Source organism: Halichoeres trimaculatus, unplaced genomic scaffold (assembly GCF_033239565.1).
Source record: "Halichoeres trimaculatus isolate MK-OKI-2021-1 unplaced genomic scaffold, fHalTri1.1 fHalTri1_scaffold_11, whole genome shotgun sequence".
In the NCBI taxonomy this organism is placed as follows: Eukaryota; Metazoa; Chordata; class Actinopteri; order Labriformes; family Labridae; genus Halichoeres; species Halichoeres trimaculatus.
In genome coordinates this window covers 8981240-9001292 of record NW_027437189.1, presented here as the reverse complement: position 1 = coordinate 9001292, position 20053 = coordinate 8981240, and the positions used below count along the sequence as shown (strand labels likewise).

The 20053-nt window shown below is 40.6% G+C and overlaps 1 protein-coding gene across 1 annotated transcript; it reads left to right on the top strand.

Moving 5' to 3' along the window:
- The first annotated feature begins 1816 nt into the window (after positions 1-1816).
- On the top strand, positions 1817-17539 carry sypb (synaptophysin b). Its single transcript, XM_074682080.1, has 7 exons — positions 1817-1909; positions 3294-3359; positions 10117-10241; positions 13415-13613; positions 13734-13925; positions 14020-14335; positions 17383-17539. Exons 1-6 carry the CDS (start codon positions 1892-1894, stop codon positions 14302-14304), a joined length of 885 nt encoding a protein of 294 aa, XP_074538181.1. The 5' UTR covers positions 1817-1891; the 3' UTR covers positions 14305-14335; positions 17383-17539.
- The last annotated feature ends 2514 nt before the right edge of the window (positions 17540-20053 follow it).

The following is a 20053-nucleotide window of genomic DNA, read 5'->3' as shown; positions in this document are numbered from 1 at the left end:
CAAAAAGATGTAACAAAGTACAGTATTCAAAACAATCCCACTAGCCCAGAGCCAACCTGTGGCTCACGAGCCGCATGTGGCTCTTCAATCCATTCGTAAAAATATATATAAAGCTATGAGTAGCAGTGTGCCGATCAATCTAAAATATTGATATACTGATGCCAATGTTGGGTTCAGTATTGATCAATGTTTGGGTTTACAGGCTGATACTTAAGTTTCAGTTTTTCTTCTCTAGTATGAAAGTTAAACACACTGACAAACACAGTAAATCTCGTTTTGAAATTTGCAGCATGGCAGTATTTACAAAATCGCTACATTGAATGGAGCAGACCGAGCGAGTTTGCTGTTTGCCAAAACTTCACTGTAAGGCATTGATAGCACTAATAAAATGGCAGAGTGTAGGATACGTCCTTTTGTATTGGACCCCGAGTCAGACCCGGGCGGTTCTGCAGCTCAGAAGGAAGAAAATCCACCTCGACACAGATCATCTCAGGACGCTTCAGTGTGGTAAGTCAAACTGGTACTGTAACATGTAAAGTTTATATGTGGAAATATAGGCAGACTTCACCAATCAATTAATTCCATAACAGGTCTCCATCCTGCTCCTTCACTTTTCTCTGTCTGTTTTATCCATCATGCTGAAAGTGTAGTCTAAAGATCCCCTCTACCGTCAGTTCGTCACTATGTTATTACCGCAGCATTATTGTGGCCCAGGTTCACAGTGCATGTCAGAACAAGCATGCAAATATCACAGTCTCACAAGTATTACGACGTCTGCTAAAACTACAGTGTTTTAACTGCTAATTCACCATGTAAAGCCGAGCTGCTCAGCAGAGCAGAGTCCCTGCATCCAGCACTCAGTCAAGTTAGCCAGAGCTAGTAGGAAGCTGTATTTATACTCGGCTCTTGGTGGGTGTATCCCTCGGTTGCGGTTGTGTGACTAACTGACATCACAGAGGAGGAGCTGCTCTATCAGATTACTCCAATAAAAAGAAAGGATCCTCGTGTCGTCATGAAGGTCGAAATCTCGCGGCTAAATGGCAATGACCTATTTTCAGAGGCATCAAATCTTGTTCTAGGATATCAGAAAAAATTCAATATCTCATTTTTTGAAAATTCAGGGGGTGAAAGGTCTTGTTTTCAAATTTATTATATTATATGTAAGTATTAAATCAGGGATCAGCATGATATGTCCCCTTTAAGAGAAAAAGTAATGTAACTTCATAATGCTCAGATAACTTTATTTTATTATTATTATTTCAAATACAAGGAAGTGACTACAATTTGAGTCACCTGACAATGACTGTAAACAAATATGCATTTGAAAAAGTCAGGTATGTGTTATTCTTCTCAGTAATGCATTATAACGTATACACTTTTGTTTTTTGCCTAGATTTTCTTAGGTTCTCTCTGCATACAGTTATTGTTCTTTGCAGCCTTTAATAATGAGCACAATGAATGTGTGGTTATAATTATGAGACTGTGGTTGTGGGGCACACTATGGTTCACGGGGCCCAGAATTCCCAGAGAGGCCCCTGATGAACAGCAGAAACTCACCTTCCTCCCTTGACCTTTTCCTACCCCCTCTCCATCGCTCCTTCTGTCTACTAATGCGTGAACAGCCTCCATGCGCTCCTCTCCTCTGTGCGTTACAACCCCACCAGGCAACCTCAGCTTGCTTTAGGATAAAGCTGCTCTGTGATTGGACAGAGGCCCTAACGTCTCTACTACGTTGTATGACGTCACGGCGCTTCAGACGTTCTTTTTCCAGCTAGTGACGCAGTCAAGCTCTTCCCTCCTGGGCGTCCTCCCCCCTCCTCTTCTGGTCTCTTCCAGATGAGACGCCTCCCTCCCTCCCTCTGATCCTCTTATCAGCGAGTAAGCGCCCAAGATGGACGTTGTAAACCAGGTAAGGCTTTTAGGGAAAACATCTATTTCACTAACTATAATGTTTGCTTCACAGTGTTGATGTAATTAGTTTTTTTCTCGTGTATTCCATTAAACGTTTTTTTCCTGAAAATACCTCGACTGCACGGTTTTAACGTCGCTTTCCATCCTCTGGAGTCGAAATAGTGATTTGTGCATTCATCAGATATTACCTCGGTGTGAAGACACGACAGGGCGCGTTGTAATTGGACATTTTTTTCCCACTACTGCTGCTGCAGAGGATGTGATGGAGCGGCCCGCTGACAGCCCAGAAATGTGTAGGATGTCCAGAGAGCTCTGCAGCAATGACATTTAGCAAAAGGAAGGAGAGGAGGTAGCCTATTATCTCCAGGGATTCTGCTAATTGATTTAGCCCGCCCGCGTCTCAATTAGCCCGCTGTTGCTAGGATAACAAACAGAAATGTGATTAATTTCCAAGGCCCTCGGTGATTTTTATAGCCGCAGTACAGGCCTGAGACACGGCGCGAGGACGGGCTCGTGCACCTCCACGGCCGCGGACAGCCCGTCTCCCTAATAGCTGTGTGGTGTTTGTGACAGAGAAATCAAAAAATGAGACACCCCCAGAAAATCAAGCTCTACCAAACTGCTCAGGAGACACATCTTTGAGTACATGCGTCATTTGCTCAACATTGATGTTTTGCATCAATAAGAAACAATGAGGCTCAGAGAAGAAGCATCACTGCTGCTGATTCCAGTGCGGCCATTTATTGATGCACACAGGGACACACCGCCTTCTTTGCGGTGTCGCATTCACCTGCGAACAAATACTTCATTTTGTCTCGTCAATTAGACAGATTTCGCGAGATTTTGTCACGCATGTTGAGAAAAATAACGGCTGCCGTGAAGTGTGCAGCGAGAGAGCGGAGAAAACAGACAGTTAATCAGCTTTGTCTAATTGTAATGCTGACAGGAGCTTCCTCCCTCTCTCTTAGGCACACACACACACACACACACACACACACACACACACACACACACACACACACACACACACACACACACACACACACACACACACACACACACACACACACTAGCCTTTGAAGTAAACATCAGAATGAGTCTCCTGTAGTTGTACACCATCTCACAGGTTCCCAAAGAAAACCAGCTGTGAGTCACTTTCTTCGCTTGCAGATATTAGCTTTGTAACAAACACCTTCAGGTGCCAGCACCAAACCTGTAGGCCTGCAGGCTGAGTATGAGAGTGAGGTAATTAGATTTTTAATCAGCATCATCATAAAACCATTATCGTTGCGCTTGGTGAACTAAGAGAGGATGGTTAAGCACAAGAATCAGAGTAGAAATCTGAGAAAAATACACTAATTGCTGACTTTTTCTTTTTGCAGTTGGTGGCCCAAGGGCAGTTCACAATAATCAAACAACCTCTGGGATTTATTAAAATTCTTCAGTGGGTAAGTCCCTTATTTTATGTTTTCATACATGCTTGCATCAAAAATGTTTTAGCAGATACATCACTTTATGTGCTGTAAATAATGCAGGCACGTCTCTAGATGTCAGGTCTGTGATCTCTTGCCACACAGAGGTCATAAAGCTGCACGAGGCTTAATAAAAGATATGAGGGGAGACAAGGCTTCCCATTTGGACCGTGACTCATGATGATTTCTTTTCAAATCCTTGTGTTTTTAATTTTAATTTCTTACAAGTGCGAGAGAGTTTTCTGATGGCAGTACCACACAGGCTGGCCAAAACAGGAAATACCCGCACAAAGTGTTACATCACTACTGTAGTAACACTAGATGTCTCACAGAGGAATATAATGACGGTTTGTCAAATCCTTCTCAGAGGACGTGACCTCTGCATACCAGTGCCGTTTATAACATCTGCCTTTATATGTGCTCAGTCTGCTCCGCCACATGATGGAGCCAGAAAACTGATCATCCACCAGGGTTGTTGAGAGGGAGAACAGCAAGAACTCACCGTTATTGGATTAACTGTTGTAGTTTTATTCAAAGGTTTTACTGTTATGAAGGTTTGTGGAACATGTTTGACAAATCATAGGAGCAGTTGTTTGAATAAAATGCAGCATTAATACATTACCTTGTTTGTGACTGATCTGCAGTTTAAGGACTTTCTTTGTACAAAATAAGGAGTAATGCTTGAAAATTGTCATTTAATACACTAATTTTTTACATTTCTGGCTGAAAAAAATCAGTTTCAGTTTTGTGTGGTGTTGAAACAGTGCCTGAATCAACATAACATAAATTTTACAGTTGTCATTTTTCAGGCAAAATCTTCCCCAATTTTTGGTTATTTTTTAACTTTTAGTTGATTTAGAAGTCATAATTATTTGTTTTATCAAAGTGTGGCAACTTTTTTGCAGAATTTGTCGGATAATCTGCGTATATTTCTGCATTTTAAGGATAACAAAACCATCACATTATCTTTACACTGAGCTTTTCTAAGACGCTGATGGAAGCTCATGCATTGTGAAAGTGGTCCTCCAGTCGCTCCTAATTTCATGTGTTGTCATACACACTGGTTGTCCTCTGTCAGCAGCACGCTGGCAGTGATAGGGCTGCAGGGTAAACATTGGTGTCTCTACAGCTGGGGCTCCTCTGGGGTGGGAATAGTTCTTCTAATTACACATTCAGACCCTGCAGCTAGCCCAGGGCGTTAAACATGTGTGTTACTTCATATGGTATAATATGTTTGACCCTGCATGTGTGTTATGAGCTGGTCCTGGCTGGTTCTGGTACCTGGGGCCAAGAAGGAGTTGCTTTGAGACACTGGGAAACTTTATTAATAGTTAAACAATTATTTCTGTACATTTTTAAGCACAAGGAGCGAGATTCTTGTGCTAAATGAGCAAGCATGAATTTAAAATGTGTGTCTAATTGTCATAAAGCATAATAAAGTTGATATGTATTTCAGTTTTTGACCATGCCCTATCAAAATAAGCCTGCTGAAGAGGTCACCTTGGGATTTTAGAAATGATAACATGATACTTTTCCTAATTTCCTGACATTTAATGAACAAAGCAACTCAATTAAACAAGAAACAATAGACAGATTAAGCTATATTTGTGTTAAATTGCAGCAGTAAACATATCTACACACTCCAGATGCAGAGTGATTTGATGAACATTCTTGAGGAGGAGGAGTAGAGAGGGAAGGATGGAGGAGGGGGGTGTTGTAGCTATGCATTGGCAGCCATCATGTTTAGCTGCACCTCTGATCCTCAGTACTAGAACACATTTTAACACAACCCAGATGCAAACGTGCGTGCCAAAAGCAGCGCTGACAGAGTCCCACACTGTAATGGGCTCTGCAGATATGCCAGCGAGCAGTCAGAGGCATGAGTGTGCTGCATGACTCTGTAGTCCTTCCCTGGAGCTGTGAGTGTGCCAGCACCTCATCGCTGCCTCCCTGGGTCACAGCGAGCTCAACCACCAATCAGGAGGCCCGCTCGGGAGGCCAGGGCCCATGAATCATCTGTCGGTGCGTGCCTGCGTGCCTCAGCGTCAGACAGGAGGAGGAGCCGCTGCTGCTTTTTCTGGATTAATATGGGCATGCACGAGCAGCAACACGCAGGTTTTGGGAGGGTAGAGAGGAGCCAGCCCTCTGTTTTCTGAGGGAAGAGGCAGCAATGAGAGCGATGCTTCTGTGTGACAGAATCAAACCTCTTCTTGGAACAAATGTGCTGATTTACTTTTTAGGAAAAACTAAGCAGCATTTTGCCTGCAGTGCTCATGTTCATAAATTTGAATGAGATGGATGTGAGAAAACAGATTCAGTCAGTTGGAAGCGTTGAAGTGTGTGGGATGAGGAGGTGCAATCTTGCGATTTTCTAAAAATCTGGCTCTGGATGATGGAAATTAGTTGTGAAAGCTTCTGAGAAGCATTTTTTGAGTGATTTCACCAGCGATCTGTATGTGTGACTCATGTTTGCCCACTTCTCCACCCTCTCCCTCTCTCTGTTTCCTCTGTCTCTGGGGAAGAGTGCTGACAAAGCCTATATTTGATGGATGTTGGAAGACAGTGAGTCCCCAAATAAAGCGTATGTGAAGCTCAACCCTCAAGAACTGAAACGCTCTGTCCGCCCCCCCCTGCCTCTACAACCGCGCAGGATCTCACTGTTATGTTACATTTCATTAGCATTCACATTTCACTTTCTGACTCATTCCCTGCGAACATAAAAAGGCTGTGAGAGTGAACATGAAGTAAGAGCCTTATTCTCTATGGCAAACTCCCTGATGTGATATTAAAAGCTGCTGATTTTTGTTGCAGCTGAGGGAATCTGCTGTTCAGACATTGGTGACTCTGGAGTTAATACTCCAGGGCCTCTGGTAAAAGCTTACACAGATACTCTTTGTGTCTGCGCTTTTGTGCTTTTGGCTGTTCATCCTTAATATCTGGCATGAAATAGACTCGTTTGTAAGTTTTCAGTGCAATCGCAGGATTTATACAAGAGCTAAACACTAAACTGAGCCATAACAATGGAGGATTATTGCTAACTGCAAATGTATTGACATACATCGGTTGATAACTAACAAGAAATTCAGGATGCAAAATAATACACATGCATAAAAGCCATCAGGAGACATTAAGCATAAAATATGGAAAAGAAAATCTTGATTTCTAATTGCCTCATAACGTTTTTGTACATTTATTATCATTAATATCTTCAAAAATCCATAAGAAGTCAGGCTCCACTCTTATTTCTTACAGACACACACAGACGAAGACAGACAGGCGGTGTGAGAAAATCAGTAGCAGACAGATTGTTTGTGTCTCAGTGTGTACAATTGTGTATCTTCACGGCACAGAAGAGCTGACAAACCATCCAGCATGCCAGGGGGGCTAGAAACCGCCTCTGCCTCCTCACTGTGCGACGCTGCCAATAATGTTACCATGGCGCCCAACACTCAGTGTAACACCGCTTCTTTTCAGTCTGACTGGCCCTCTATCTCATCCCCTCTTCATCACTTCTCCTCCAACTCATCTATCACCGTTAAAGTACCGCTCTTGATTGTGGTGTGGCGCCACCAATCTAAATGTCGTCTCCTCACTACTTGTTTTAAGCTCATACCAAGTGGATGAGAAACATCAGTTTGTTTCTACACTGAATCACTGAAATATCCCAGGTAGCGCTGAATTAGCAGAATATTACATTCAAGGGATCTTTCAGTGTTAGCATTAGATTAGCATTTATGAATTTTTAATGTCACTTTTGGCTGGGTTATCCCTAAATTTGGTACCAAGAATGAATTCTAATCTCTGAAGCATCTAAAAATTAAGCACTAGACTATCAACATTAGCATAAGCTCTTGTAAGGAATTTCTGGCATGCTAACACGCTAAACTAAGAAGTACTAAAGCTGTTTTTGTATTTGTTTAAAATTAGCATGCTGGCGTTCCCATTTTACACTTTTGCTAACAAGCTAATTAGACAAACTGAATTACAGAAGCAGATAAGCTAATATTAGCATTTATTAATTGTACCTTTGACTGTTAACACTTATAGCTCTTAGCAACCAGCTAGTAGCTCAGCAGCAACTCTAAAACAGATTCAAAGTTAATATTGTTCCTGATTAGCGTTAGCTGTATTTACTATGAATGACTAATGAAGCTAAGAGGCTAATAGGGATCTTAGACATTATGTTTTCCTACATTGGTGTACTAAAATAAAGAGACTTGTTTGTTTTTTATTTGAAGACTGTGTGAATGTTTGTCTAAGCTGAGCGTGTTATCTTAGTATGCTAATGTTATTCCAACAGTTGTAATCTCCTGCTTTTTATGATACCTTGTTTTTTTGTTTTATTTGATAATAGTACTTTTATCATCTTTAAAACAGAAATCGCCAGAAACTGGCTGTTCTAAAGTCGAGACTCGAATTAAAGGGTGATTCAATTCGCTTAGTTTATGTGCGCATTTTAATAACGATCAAGTTTAACAAAGTACTGAACAGTAAAGTCAAAAAAGTCACAAAGACTGTTGAGGTACAAAACATTAAGAAAAAAAAGAAGCAGGCAAGAACACCAATAAAATAATTAAAATGACATAAAAACACATAAAAACAAAAAAAGGTCATAAAAACAAAGGGGTTAGGACCATAAAAGACATAAAAGAAGATCACACAATGCTGATGTTGGATTTAAAATCAAAGAAGTAGGGTGGGAGGTGTTTTTATTTGGAGGGGCAGTTGGTGATTAGGCTTTTTCTACCAGAGTTAGGGTTAGTGTTTGAGTTAGTGTTTTAAAGTATAAAGAAACAGATATTAACACATTTAAAACTAAAGCTTACAACAAAATTCAAAATAGAATTTGAATTTATGAAAATTAAAGGCATTGTTTCTGTGTAGAATAATATGTCTACTGAACTGCTTAGCTTGTTAGCTTTAGCATTTTTACGTTGTTTATTAAACAGAAGGCGCAGGGAGTGCTATGTAAGTATGGTAATGTCATTAGCACCATTAGTATTTCTTGCTTTCTCTAATACTATGTTTTTTATTATTAAACTATTAGGGAAATTTTAAGAAATTATGAATCAAATATATACATACTCTTAAAGGTGTTGCTGACCTAACTGATTTCTGATGCCTGTGCTATCCAAACCCTCAAACAGGTAATGCTATGTGAGTTTTAATGAATCAGTTTAAGCACAGGGTAACTTTTAGTTGAGGCCACTTTAATAAAAAAAAATGCAGAAATTATTTGTGTTTATTTTTTCTTCCTTTAGAAATGAAGAAGTCAACATCCAGTGTGCAGCTGGTGCACAGCATGTTGTTGGTTTCTGTATCGATCCCTCTCATGAAATGTTAACCTTTTACGGTCTCAGAGGGAATATAAACATGGACTCTGGGAGCTCTCAAACTATTTAATAGTCTTAAAAACAAAAGTGGCTAGCTGTGCAACTCGGCAGTAAACAGAAGGGAGTGGATGCCTTATGTATTTTAGGGTAAAATAAACCACAGTGTGCGCTGTGTTGAGGATTGTGCCAACACTGCAGTTGTTGTATATATTGCACATGCTGGAGGTATTGATTAATTGCACAGCTGCTGCTGCAGCCTTACATCCTGTTTTTCTGCTCTGGGGTTTACGGGAAAAGCTCTTCATAAAACAAGAATTTGATTTATTACTAATTTCTTAGCACCTTTGCAAAAAAAGATGTGATAAGATTAAAAATAGCACTTGGGTTGATAACATATCAGGGTACTGTCTATCTGTGTAGAGTCATATCTTTCATTTTTTCAAGATTGGGCAAGATAACAGTCCATGTGATGGATAATTTCACATTTTGGTTTTAAAGTCAGCTCGTCCGAGGATGGCAAATGTTTTTCCTTCTCTTTAAATTCAATAAAATGTTTGTTAACAGCAGTCTCCTCCCTCCCTCACGCACTAATGCTGCCATTTTCCTCACACCCACAGTTATTTGTACTGTGTCACTGAAACCTGTTAATTAGCCAACAAAAGAAAGGCAGCTTGTTGGAGAAACTGGAAGAACACACTTGAAAAAAAAAAACTGCAGTAACCGATACGGATGAGTAAAGCGAATACAATGAGGCTCGTTTCAGGTGTGTGTGTGTGTGTGTGTGTGTGTAAATCCAACAAACAGGCCTCAGACTCACATCAGCAACAAGATTACTGTAAATAGTTTAGTGTGTTGATGCCTGCAGAGGATAATGGACGGTACTACGAACTCACGTGTGTGGGTGTGGCTGTGTGTGGGTGTTGTGACTGGCTTTGCAAGAGCTTTGTCACAGAATACATGGTGACAGATGGTGGAGCACCTCAGTCAGATTAATAGTTGGATTGTCTGTCCAATCGGATCTGGCCGGCATCGTAGGGAGGGTGTGGTAAAAATAGCCAGCCTCGCCTAATCTGATGTGTGTGTGTTTGTGCGAGAGAGGGAGAGCGTGAGATTATCTCAGCGCATGTCTGTTTGAGGCCCTGACGTGACTGCGAGTGTGAGCTGCCGAACGGGACTGAGCTGCATGCACCTGAAGTCTCTGAAGACTCTTAACTATAACATGATCTCTGTTTAATACACAAAAATACTTACAAACATCAGAACATCACCATAACCTAAAAAAACACTGCACTGACTTACTGTCATGTCAGTGTTTCGATAATTGCTTCGTGACCTTAAGTCACATGTTCAAAGGTCACTGCATAATTTTCTGTAACTTTTCCCTCTTCTTTCCTCTGCAGATCTTTGCAATCTTCGCCTTCTCAACATGTGGCAGTTACTCCGGCATGTTCAAGATGAGTGTGGAGTGTAAAAACCGGTCGGAGAGTGACCTAGGCATAGAAGTACAATTTGAATATCCCTTCAGGTATGTAACTTACTTTGATTACCAGAGTAGTGATGGAAAATGCAACTATATTCTTTTAGAAACCATAAATACACTGAAGAAACCCTGAGGAGTGTTTCGTGATGTGATGCCAAAGGGTCTTGTCTCAACACAACCACCAGCTTATAATCCTGTTCAGAAGCTAGTTCAAGGGTTTCCAAACTTTTCAGCCTGCTACCCAAAAACAGCAGCAGTCCTGCCCTTGGACAAACACCAAAAAAAGCCAAAAGTCAATAAAAAAGCCTAGGATACTTGATATAGCTGAGCAGTAGAAAATAAAACGTCTTATGTGCACATGTTGCAGTGTTTCCTGAATGAATCCATTGTCACTGATACTGTTGATATGCTGGCTCAGACAATGGGGGTCTTGTGTCAGCAAAGAAATATGGAAAACATATTGAATGTTATCTATTTGCAGGGTTAATATAAAAATCAACCCCTATTTTGGTTATTGTTTTACAATCATGGATCAATCGTGGAGTTGTAACACTTTTTGATTTTAGAAGGTAAAGTTGCAATTAGGGATGTCCCGATATTACATTTTCACTTCCGATACGATACAGATACTGCAGCATTGAGTATTGGCCGATACCAATATTAATCCGATACGATACCAGCATTAAACATGCATACTTTTATCACTTATTTTGTAGTATATCTGTCATGTTAGAAAAGGCTTAATTAAGTGATAGTATTCAAACACAGAACAGTAGTTAGCAACAGTAGGTATGAGGGGAAACTGACCCATTTATTAACCAATGGGTAACAGAAATTTTACATTAAACATAAGAATATACTAGTAATTGAATAAAATAAAGAATAAATTAGAAGACCCAGAAAATAATCTAATCAAATCAAATAAAAACAGCAGGAGCAGAGTCTGGAATGGACTGCTTATATCGGAGATTTAAGATGCATTCCGATATGATACCGATAATTGTTTTTTTGCTGATATCGGACCGATATCCAATATCAATATCGGACTGGGACACCTCTAGTTGCAATCCCCTTATCTGTGTCTTGCAACCTGAGATCTCAGAATCACTGCTCTAGCTGCCAAAATGACACCAAGACTGACCACCTGGCCAAGTGCCTGCCTCATATTGAGGCTTGCAAATTTATCGAGTTCATTTCATTGGTCATATGATTAATTGATTTATCGACTATTGTCTCAGGCCTAGTCAGAAGAAAAACTACATTTTTTCTGTTGTAGCAATAGGGATGGGTACCGAACTAGGTACTTTTAAAGGTACTGGCCGAATTCAGTCAAAAGTACCGGGTACCAATTCACATGAAATCAAAAGGTACCATGTTTAGGTACCTAAATGCATCCTTGTGACTGTGAGGGAGTGGAAGAGTGGGCAATTTTCCATACTGGACATGAACACAGCATTGCAAGGTTATAGATTGAAGAAGAAATATGTTAAATTAGAAGAAGAAGATATATACTTTATTATTGAACAAATTGATATGTTTTACCACATAAAGCCAAAAAAGTACTGAAAAGTGGCACCGTTGAGTACCGGTACCGATTACCAGGTACCGGGCATCCTTATTATTTCAAATGTGAAAGGTAGCCATCCCTATGTAGCAGACACCCTTTCATCATCCAGCATGTTTGGAGGAGAGAGAAGAGGAAAACAAACACGCATTGCACATGGCGATATATTGTTCAATTAATTGATTTATTGGCCATCGTCCCAGGCCTACTAGTTATTGAGAATTAATAAACATCATTCTGGGGTTTTGAGTGATTAGAGTCTAGCTGTCAGTAGAGTTGGGTGATAAATAAAACGAACCAGGCAATATACCTATAATCCACGCCTCTACTAACAGCGCTAGTAACAGGTTCATCAGCCTGTATCTCAGAGGTAATTTTTCTTGTTTAAGAGACATTATTCTTGTTTGAAGCAGCAGTGCAACATTTTTGAGAGAGAAACAACACAATATGCAACTCTGGCCTTGGGTTGGTACCTTAAGCTGCGTTTCCACCAAGCAAACTGGTTCGGTTCGTCTCGGTACGGCGCGCATTTTGTGGTGTTTCAACTGACTTATCCCGGGACAGATCCCCAAATAACTGAGACGAGCCGTCCCTCTTTTTGGGACCCTTTTGTATGTGTGCCAGGCTGAACCGATCTGCTCTTGGAAGGTGGAGCAACACACTGCAGACTGTTGATTGGTCAAAAGAATCGTCACTTACCCCAACAGCGGCTGTATTTCTCCTGGCGGCACACAGACTTCTCTGAAACAAAGCTTGATTACACTTTGTATCAAAGAGCTACATACCAATCACAGAGAGGACGAAATGCTGCATGTCTCCCATCTTTGCTCTTGGTTTACTGTGTCGCGTTTTTCTTCTTTGTTGGATTTATTAGCGGGGTAAACTGTGTCGCACTGTTACGGTGTCACACTATTGTTTAACAGCTGTGGCTTTTGGCATCCGGCTTACACGCCGCATACCACGAGAGGGCACAGTTTTGCTGTGGAAACGCAAACGGGATCAGGCTTAACTGTACCAAACCGTGCCAAACTGTACTGAACCGACCCGGACTGCTTGGTGGAAACGCAGCTTTGGTTTAGCTTAGCCTAAAAGCTGGAAACAGTCAAACAACCATCCAGACCAATGGTGGGCACAAACAAAACACACACACTAAAGTTCCCTCTTAGGAGGCAAAAATGCACACAGTCTTTGTGCACCACTGATTCAGACTATACCACAAACTAGCTGAAGAGTTAGGCTGAATGCCCTGATGCTTCTCAGGTGCTGTGATTTTTATTACCTCTGAAGATAGCACAGTTTCCCCTTTTAATAGGTCTGGATGCTGAGCTAAGCTAATGTATCCCGGATGAGGCTTCATATTTAATTGATAGATGTGAGGGACAAAATTAGACATAATTTATTATCCCTACTGAGGCATTCAGCTCGGGTAACGTTGCTTCACTCTGCTGCAGTTACACTCTGCTTATTTAATCCTGCCAAGAAAGTGAATGAGTGTGTGTATAGTTTTTTTTTTTTTATCTGTTCTAAATCTGAAATGAAAACAGTGAAAGTAAAGAAAAAGAGCTAAGCCGAAGCAGTGACCCACTGTCTTACTTCACACTGCTTCCTTTGAGCACACTGTCATTAATCTCTGTCTCTGTTTTTTTGTTCCCAGGCTCCATCAGGTTTACTTTGATGCCCCCACCTGTAAGGGAGGGAACCCCGAGCGTCTCTTCCTGGTGGGAGACTACTCTTCCTCAGCTGAGTTCTTCGTCACCATCGCTGTCTTTTCCTTTCTCTACTCTATGGCAGCCCTCTCTGTATACTGCTTCATTCTGGAGAAGTACCGTGAAAACTGCAAGGGGCCTCAGATTGTGAGTTTGGTTTAAGCTTTTTTTAAAATCTTATATCCAGCTCCTGAAATTGTGGATGGGTCAAACCCAGTTGCTGATACTTTTTGGTATTAAAAGGGGGATACTGTCTCTGTTTTACAGGACTTTGTGGTAACAGCGGTATTTGCCTTCATGTGGCTGGTGTCATCATGTGCTTGGGCTAAAGGCTTGTCAGATGTGAAAACAGCCACTGATCCAGAGAAGGTCATCACTCTCATCTCAGCCTGTGATGAGCAGGAGAATCGCTGCCGTGAGGTCTATGACCCCAAGGTCTCTGGACTCAACACCTCTGTGGTACGTCCGAGATGCTCAAAATGAATAAACAAATAAGAAAAGTGACCGTTACTGATAAAACTGACTTATCCTCAAACACCTTGCTCTTTCACAGGCTTTTGGCTTCATCAACGTGATCCTGTGGATAGGAAACCTGTGGTTCGTCTTCAAGGAGACCGGCTGGATGGCTGCTTTCGCTGGAACGTATGTCCCATCACAGGAGAAGCAGCCTGCCCCCGATTCCTTTGGCCAGGCAGGATACGGTCAGCAGGACCCCTATGCCGGCTCCCAGGGAGGTTATCAGCCAGAGTACGGCCAGCAGGGAGGCTACAATGAGGACGGAGGATACAGCCAGGGCTATGAGCAGCAGCAGCCCACCTCCTACTCCAATCAGATGTGAGCCTGTTCAGCCAAAGCACAGCTGAAGGATGGTGAGTGTAAACAGGGTCAGAAAGGTCTCTGCGGTGATGATACAGGATGATTATTTATTATAAACATACTTGAGGATAAGACATTACAATGAGCTCTGCTTCATGTCAGCACAACATTAATACTCATAGTTTAGTCCAGTAGACACCTTTCATCATGATTGTTTTGGCTTACAACTGGAATATACCAGCAGAGTTTCCCCTCTATGCAGATGACACCCAGAAATACTGTCATTCTCAAATCCTGTCATGCTATATTTTGTCAATCCTTTTCATTTTCTTGGTTTTCTTCTACTTTAAGGATTAGGTCCCACACCAGTTCCCCACCAATCAGCTGCATATCAACAACAAAAACAACAAAATTATTATTTTATGACTTATGTCATTTTTGTAGTTGTTTGTTGTTGTTGTTCAAAAGTAAGTGTTGATGCTGGTCAGCTTGACTCTTGTTGAGAAAGCCTCCAGAAAACCAGAGTAGGAGCTATGCTATCAACCTTTACAGGCAACATCAGCTTTACCCTGTAATTCATCAAGTTTTAAAAAACTCTGACCCAATCACCGGTACTGTTGTAAGTGTAGACTATATTTGGAAAGTTTTCAGTGCTTTGATCTTCTGATTTCACTTCTGGATGTTAGAAAAAGTATACAAAAATGGTGAAGAATGGTATACAGTGTTTAGCATGGTAGGGAACTTTGGTTGGTGAGCATCATAGCCTTATGCTAAGGCCCCGTTTACACGACAACGTTTCATCTGAAAACGCTAAAACGCTGTGAATACGCAGTGAAAAAAATCTGCATTTACATGGAAACGCTGATGGATTGAAAATGCTGTAGTAAGCATGCCAGGCCTGTAGTCGGCGCTACAACTGTCTTGTCCAGAAGCAGCTTTTGGGAGATCTCCACCGAAGTAGAGTTGAGCCGATTATCTGGTGTATTGGGGAATACTAAGTGAAAAAGTGGAGCAAAAGATGCACATTTTGTATTAAGACAGTCAGCAGATATAGCAGATTGAGCAGCACAAGCACAACACGGTAGTTTGCAGCGATCATAACAACGGTACTGTTGTCGCCTGATGTCCAATCGGAAACACAGCTCAGCTCATGTGACCTCGACTGCTCTCTTTAGCTGTTGGAAAGGAAGCTCAAAGCTTGCATCATATCCAGTATGGCTGCGTCCAAGGATTGGCTTCATTTCACTACATCAGGAACAGATGGGTGATGTAGCGGAGACTACTTCCATACTTTATGCAGTCTATGGCAGCAGGCAGAAGAACACCAATGTGTTGTACCGTTTAGTTGAGCAAAAACAAACTGTCTTTTGACGGCAAGTACAGCGCTGAAAAATGTCCAAATGGAGCGTACATTCATACTGGTGTTAGCTTGATTGTTTTTTTTAACATGAGTTTAGTTATGCCGTGGAGCAGACCCTTTTGTAGCTGTTGATAGCCAGTTCAACCAGGGTGCTGAGCTGTCTACTTAATACTGAAAAGCCCACTTCAAAAAAGCAGAAATGTTCCTTTAAAAACCACAACATGTATGTAACAGATGATACTTGTCACTCTTAGTACCCTACCTGTCCATACTGACAGGAAAAATCCTTATGGTAATGTATTTCAGTGAACAATACAGAGATCTTGGTATGAGTATAAACAGTCTGACAGCAGGAACAGATAAAGTGACTAAAACCACTGAGTAATTCTTCAAGACTTTAAAAAACAGGAAAATCATCTAGAAACAGACCCTTATTTAGATTTCCCAGGAGAAATGACTCATCCCCTCAAGGATGAAAGCAGCAGTTTGTCACTGACACAGCGTATGTTTATGTTCAGTACAGAACGTGACAGGAGCATGGCTCTGTTGCGTCATGAATGCAGTTTTTGGGGTTAACTCTGGGTGAAAGAGCTGAACTGAACTGAAGTGTTTGTAGGCTACAACAGCGCTCAGCTCTCAAAGACTAACCAGTGTCTAGCCAGAGCCTTAAGCTTCACTAGTTTCTTCTGAAATCTGTCTTCTGTTATAATCCACCTGCTGTTTCAGCTGTGGCTCAAATCTCCTCTAATAAGAGGTTTCGGAAACATTTACATTAATAAAAAACATTTGGGCTTGTTGTTAACATCACCTTTTGCAATTTATTTCCATTTTTTAAAGATTTTCAACTAGTTCGACATTTGAGTGATGAAATAAATCAGGTAAGGTGACTTACACATGATACGGTATTGATGCCCAGTACCTGGCAATCGGTACCGCTACTTAACGGTACCAATTTTTGGAACTTTTTTGTTGTTTTTGTGTTTATGTGTTAAAAAAATATCAATTTGTTTAATAATGAAACTTCAAAAAAAAAAATTAACGTATTTAGTCTTCTATATATATATTCTTGCAATACTGCGTTCAGGTCCAGCATGGACAATTGCCTACTCTTCCACTTCCTTACAGTCACAAAGATGCATTCAGGTACCTAAACATGGTACCTTTTGATTTTACATGAATCGGTACCATGTATTTTTGACAGAGTTCGGTTGGTACCTTTAAAAGTACCTAATTGGGTACACAGCCCTACTTACACATGAGCAGGACAAAATCAGGACAGAAGAACAAGTATCATTTTGTCCACAGGGGCCAGCAGAGCCTACACAGAGTGAAAGTTACTCATTGGAGCTTTAAGAGCCAAACCAATGTACCAGGGCCTTTAAATTTGAAATATTTGTTTTGCTTGAATGAATTAAGGAGACATAGTCTATCTGCACTTTAAGTTTCATTGATTCTCCCGCTGTGACGGGTTATCATTAAGGACAGGTGATCCACAGACTTCAGAAGTCATTTCAAAAATGTCAGTCAGTGTCAGAGCCAATATTTGTCGAGTCTTATCCGTGTTTGTACATTCAGCATGTAATTAGCGTGATCATATGTTTGCTGTTTGTTTAACAATTTCCTCCCTTCCTTTCTTTCTTTCTTTCTTTTTTTCTTTCTTTCTTTCTTTCTTTCTTTCTTTCTTTCTTTCTTTCTTTCTTTCTTTCTTTCCCTCTTCTTCACCTGTCTCCTTCCACTCAGGGTGACCATGTGATTTCACGGGGTGGCTCTCGACAACCACCTGCATTTCCACACTCCTCTGTGTGTCTGTTTGTGTATCTGTGAGTTGACAGGCGGAGGGAGGGAGGGAGGGAGGCATGGAGGGTGAGAATCTGTTGGGGCTCGGGGAGGGGGGACACACCTGGGGGAGCAGGATTTTGTGTGTGTGGGTGGGAAGGGGATATACAGGGGGGGATCTGGGTCTTTGCTGTAACATGATGTTTATTCTCGTGATGTATTTAACTGTAGAAGACAACAGAGGATTGTCTGTTTGGTTATACGAGAAAAACTTGAATACAAATACCAAAACATTCGTTGAGGAACATTTAAGAGAAATCTTGTAATGGAAAAGACTTACATTTATGGGATAAAAAATTGTAGTAATCTTTAACTTGGGAGAATGTATTTGTCTGTGCTGTGTAAATATTCACATGCTGATATATATATGATTATATGTACACAGTTGAATAATTGTGCACTCCATATAAGTTGTTATACAACAAATGTTGAGCACAGAGTTATTCAATTGCATTTACTTTGGTTCTGTTTAGGAGCTCACATAGTTTGGCCCTTCCCCTAAATCATACCACAATGGTGTTTTGTTTGTTCATTCAGAGTAAACATCTATTTTTTTTTATTTCTCATCATGTTTTATTGCCCTTTGACCCGCATCACTAAGAGGATTTAAGACATGTGGGTAAAGGCTTTTAAAAATATCAAGGTTAATATGGAAAAAAGAGAATTATAATTGTACAAGTGAGCAGAGAAAGAGTAATATAGTAATAAAAAATGAATAGATGGGGTAGAAGAGAATTTCAAGTAGGTTATTTGAGCTGTATTTTTGTTTTTTATATATATTTTTCCATCAAATGTTGCTGTCAAGCAAGGACGACCTGTTGTGATACACAGACTATTTCAAATCGACATAGAAAATCAAAACTTGCATAGGGTTAAGACAATTAGTGAGCATGGTAGCATCTCATACTTGCTGTGCTGTTTCTGAAAACTGCTATAGTGTGCTATCAGTATGAAAATTTGTGAGTCAGGGCAGTGAATAATAAGTTTTAGCGACGTGTGTTTGTTAAACTGTTTGGATTTTATGTACCGCCATCGAAAACAAATGTTGTCAATGAACCTCGTCCTGTTTCGATCGCCTTTTGTGTGGTCCAGAAAGTTGTAAGACAGAGTCATATAGTTTTTTAACGAGTGTTTCTATCACACTGGTACCAGTGACCTACATACTCACGCTAACAAGAGCTGTAGTTAGAATATGACACTCTACAAACTTTGGTTAAAGCATAATAAGAGGCCGTCTGAACAATATGTCTCCATATACTCCTCCTGCATCCTCAATCCTTCTTTCTCTCCTTTCCTTGAAGGAAATTTACTGCATGCTTCCTTATATCCTAAAGCATCCCAAAGCATAACTGAGAGGCTTGGTCTCCAGGCTTGTGCGTTCAGCCCATCTTGACGGTTTCTGCACAACACAAACAGACCGTACTGCAGCTCTGTTATATTCTACTCAAAGCACAAAGTAAGTGCTGCAATAATGACATCTTTGCAGATACACCTGTCCTACTGCCAGGCTTCTGTTTGGAGTTACAAGATCAAGTTTGCCAAAGGTGAAAGATGTGTACTGTTGGTGGGGTGGGAAATTAACTTCTTAAAATGTGAACCAGCAGCTGACAGATAAATGTTAAACAGTAAATCATTATTTGTGTCTGATATCTACCAGCCTCTTTCATGTTTTAGCAGCATTTGACTGGTGGCTGGTGCTACTTTCCCACCCACAGTCCCAACCAGGATGAATTGTTGCCCATCTCCAGTTTATTGATCTGTTGCACAGCCAGAAAGTCACTCTTCATTCAAAAAGTTAAAAAAAAAATAGAGAAAAGAAAATCAGGGTACCTTGAATTGGGCGGTGTATAAACACCTGGCTTTCTCTCTTCCTCCCAGCCCCTCCCCCAACCTCTGTTATTTTCTCTCTCCTTCATTGTAGCTCTTATAAATATGCTGAAATGAAATATACTCTGTTGTTAGTGGTGAATGATGTCTTGTGATACTCTCTCTCTAAGCCTTTGGATAGTGCTGTGTTTATTGTGTATGATGTATTCATATTAGCATTTATGATAATGATAAGTCAGAGAAAAAAAAATAATCCAAGACTCTCCAGAATTCTTCTGTATTCTTATTATATGGGATCCATGTGAAACTAAATGAAATAAACATGAAATTATTCTGTTGAAGGTAAAAATGTGTACTTCTGTTCCTAGGAGCTCAACCACCTAAGTTGATTTTTACATTACACCTGAATTTGTTTCTGTGGCCTTTGAACACATTTAAAGGCAGGTTGTGTGTCAGTGTGCAGCTTAGTTTGACCCCATGATTTGACCTAGTCTCTTGTTTCAGCAAGGACAACTCCACAAGGTGCCCCCTAGTGGCCAGCAAGAGTACTAACCTAAACAATTTATTCTCTTAAAACTGAGAATTTAATTTACTACTCTTAAAGAAATGTGCTCAAATCATGCAAATCAAATCATCCTTCAAGTTAAAGAAAAGCATTTGGTTCATGTGTTCTAAATAAATGTAGAATTATTTGCATAAATCATTGTTTTAATACTAACAATAAATACATGTCACAGTTTTGTAGTAT

What these genes read in the sequence shown, in the direction of transcription:
- sypb (XM_074682080.1), top strand. An exon ending in TTATTAAAATTCTTCAGTGG is followed by an intron (nt 3,360 to 10,116) that starts GTAAGTCCCTTA and finishes TTTCCTCTGCAG; the next exon opens with ATCTTTGCAATCTTCGCCTT. An exon ending in ACTGCAAGGGGCCTCAGATT is followed by an intron (nt 13,614 to 13,733) that starts GTGAGTTTGGTT and finishes TCTGTTTTACAG; the next exon opens with GACTTTGTGGTAACAGCGGT.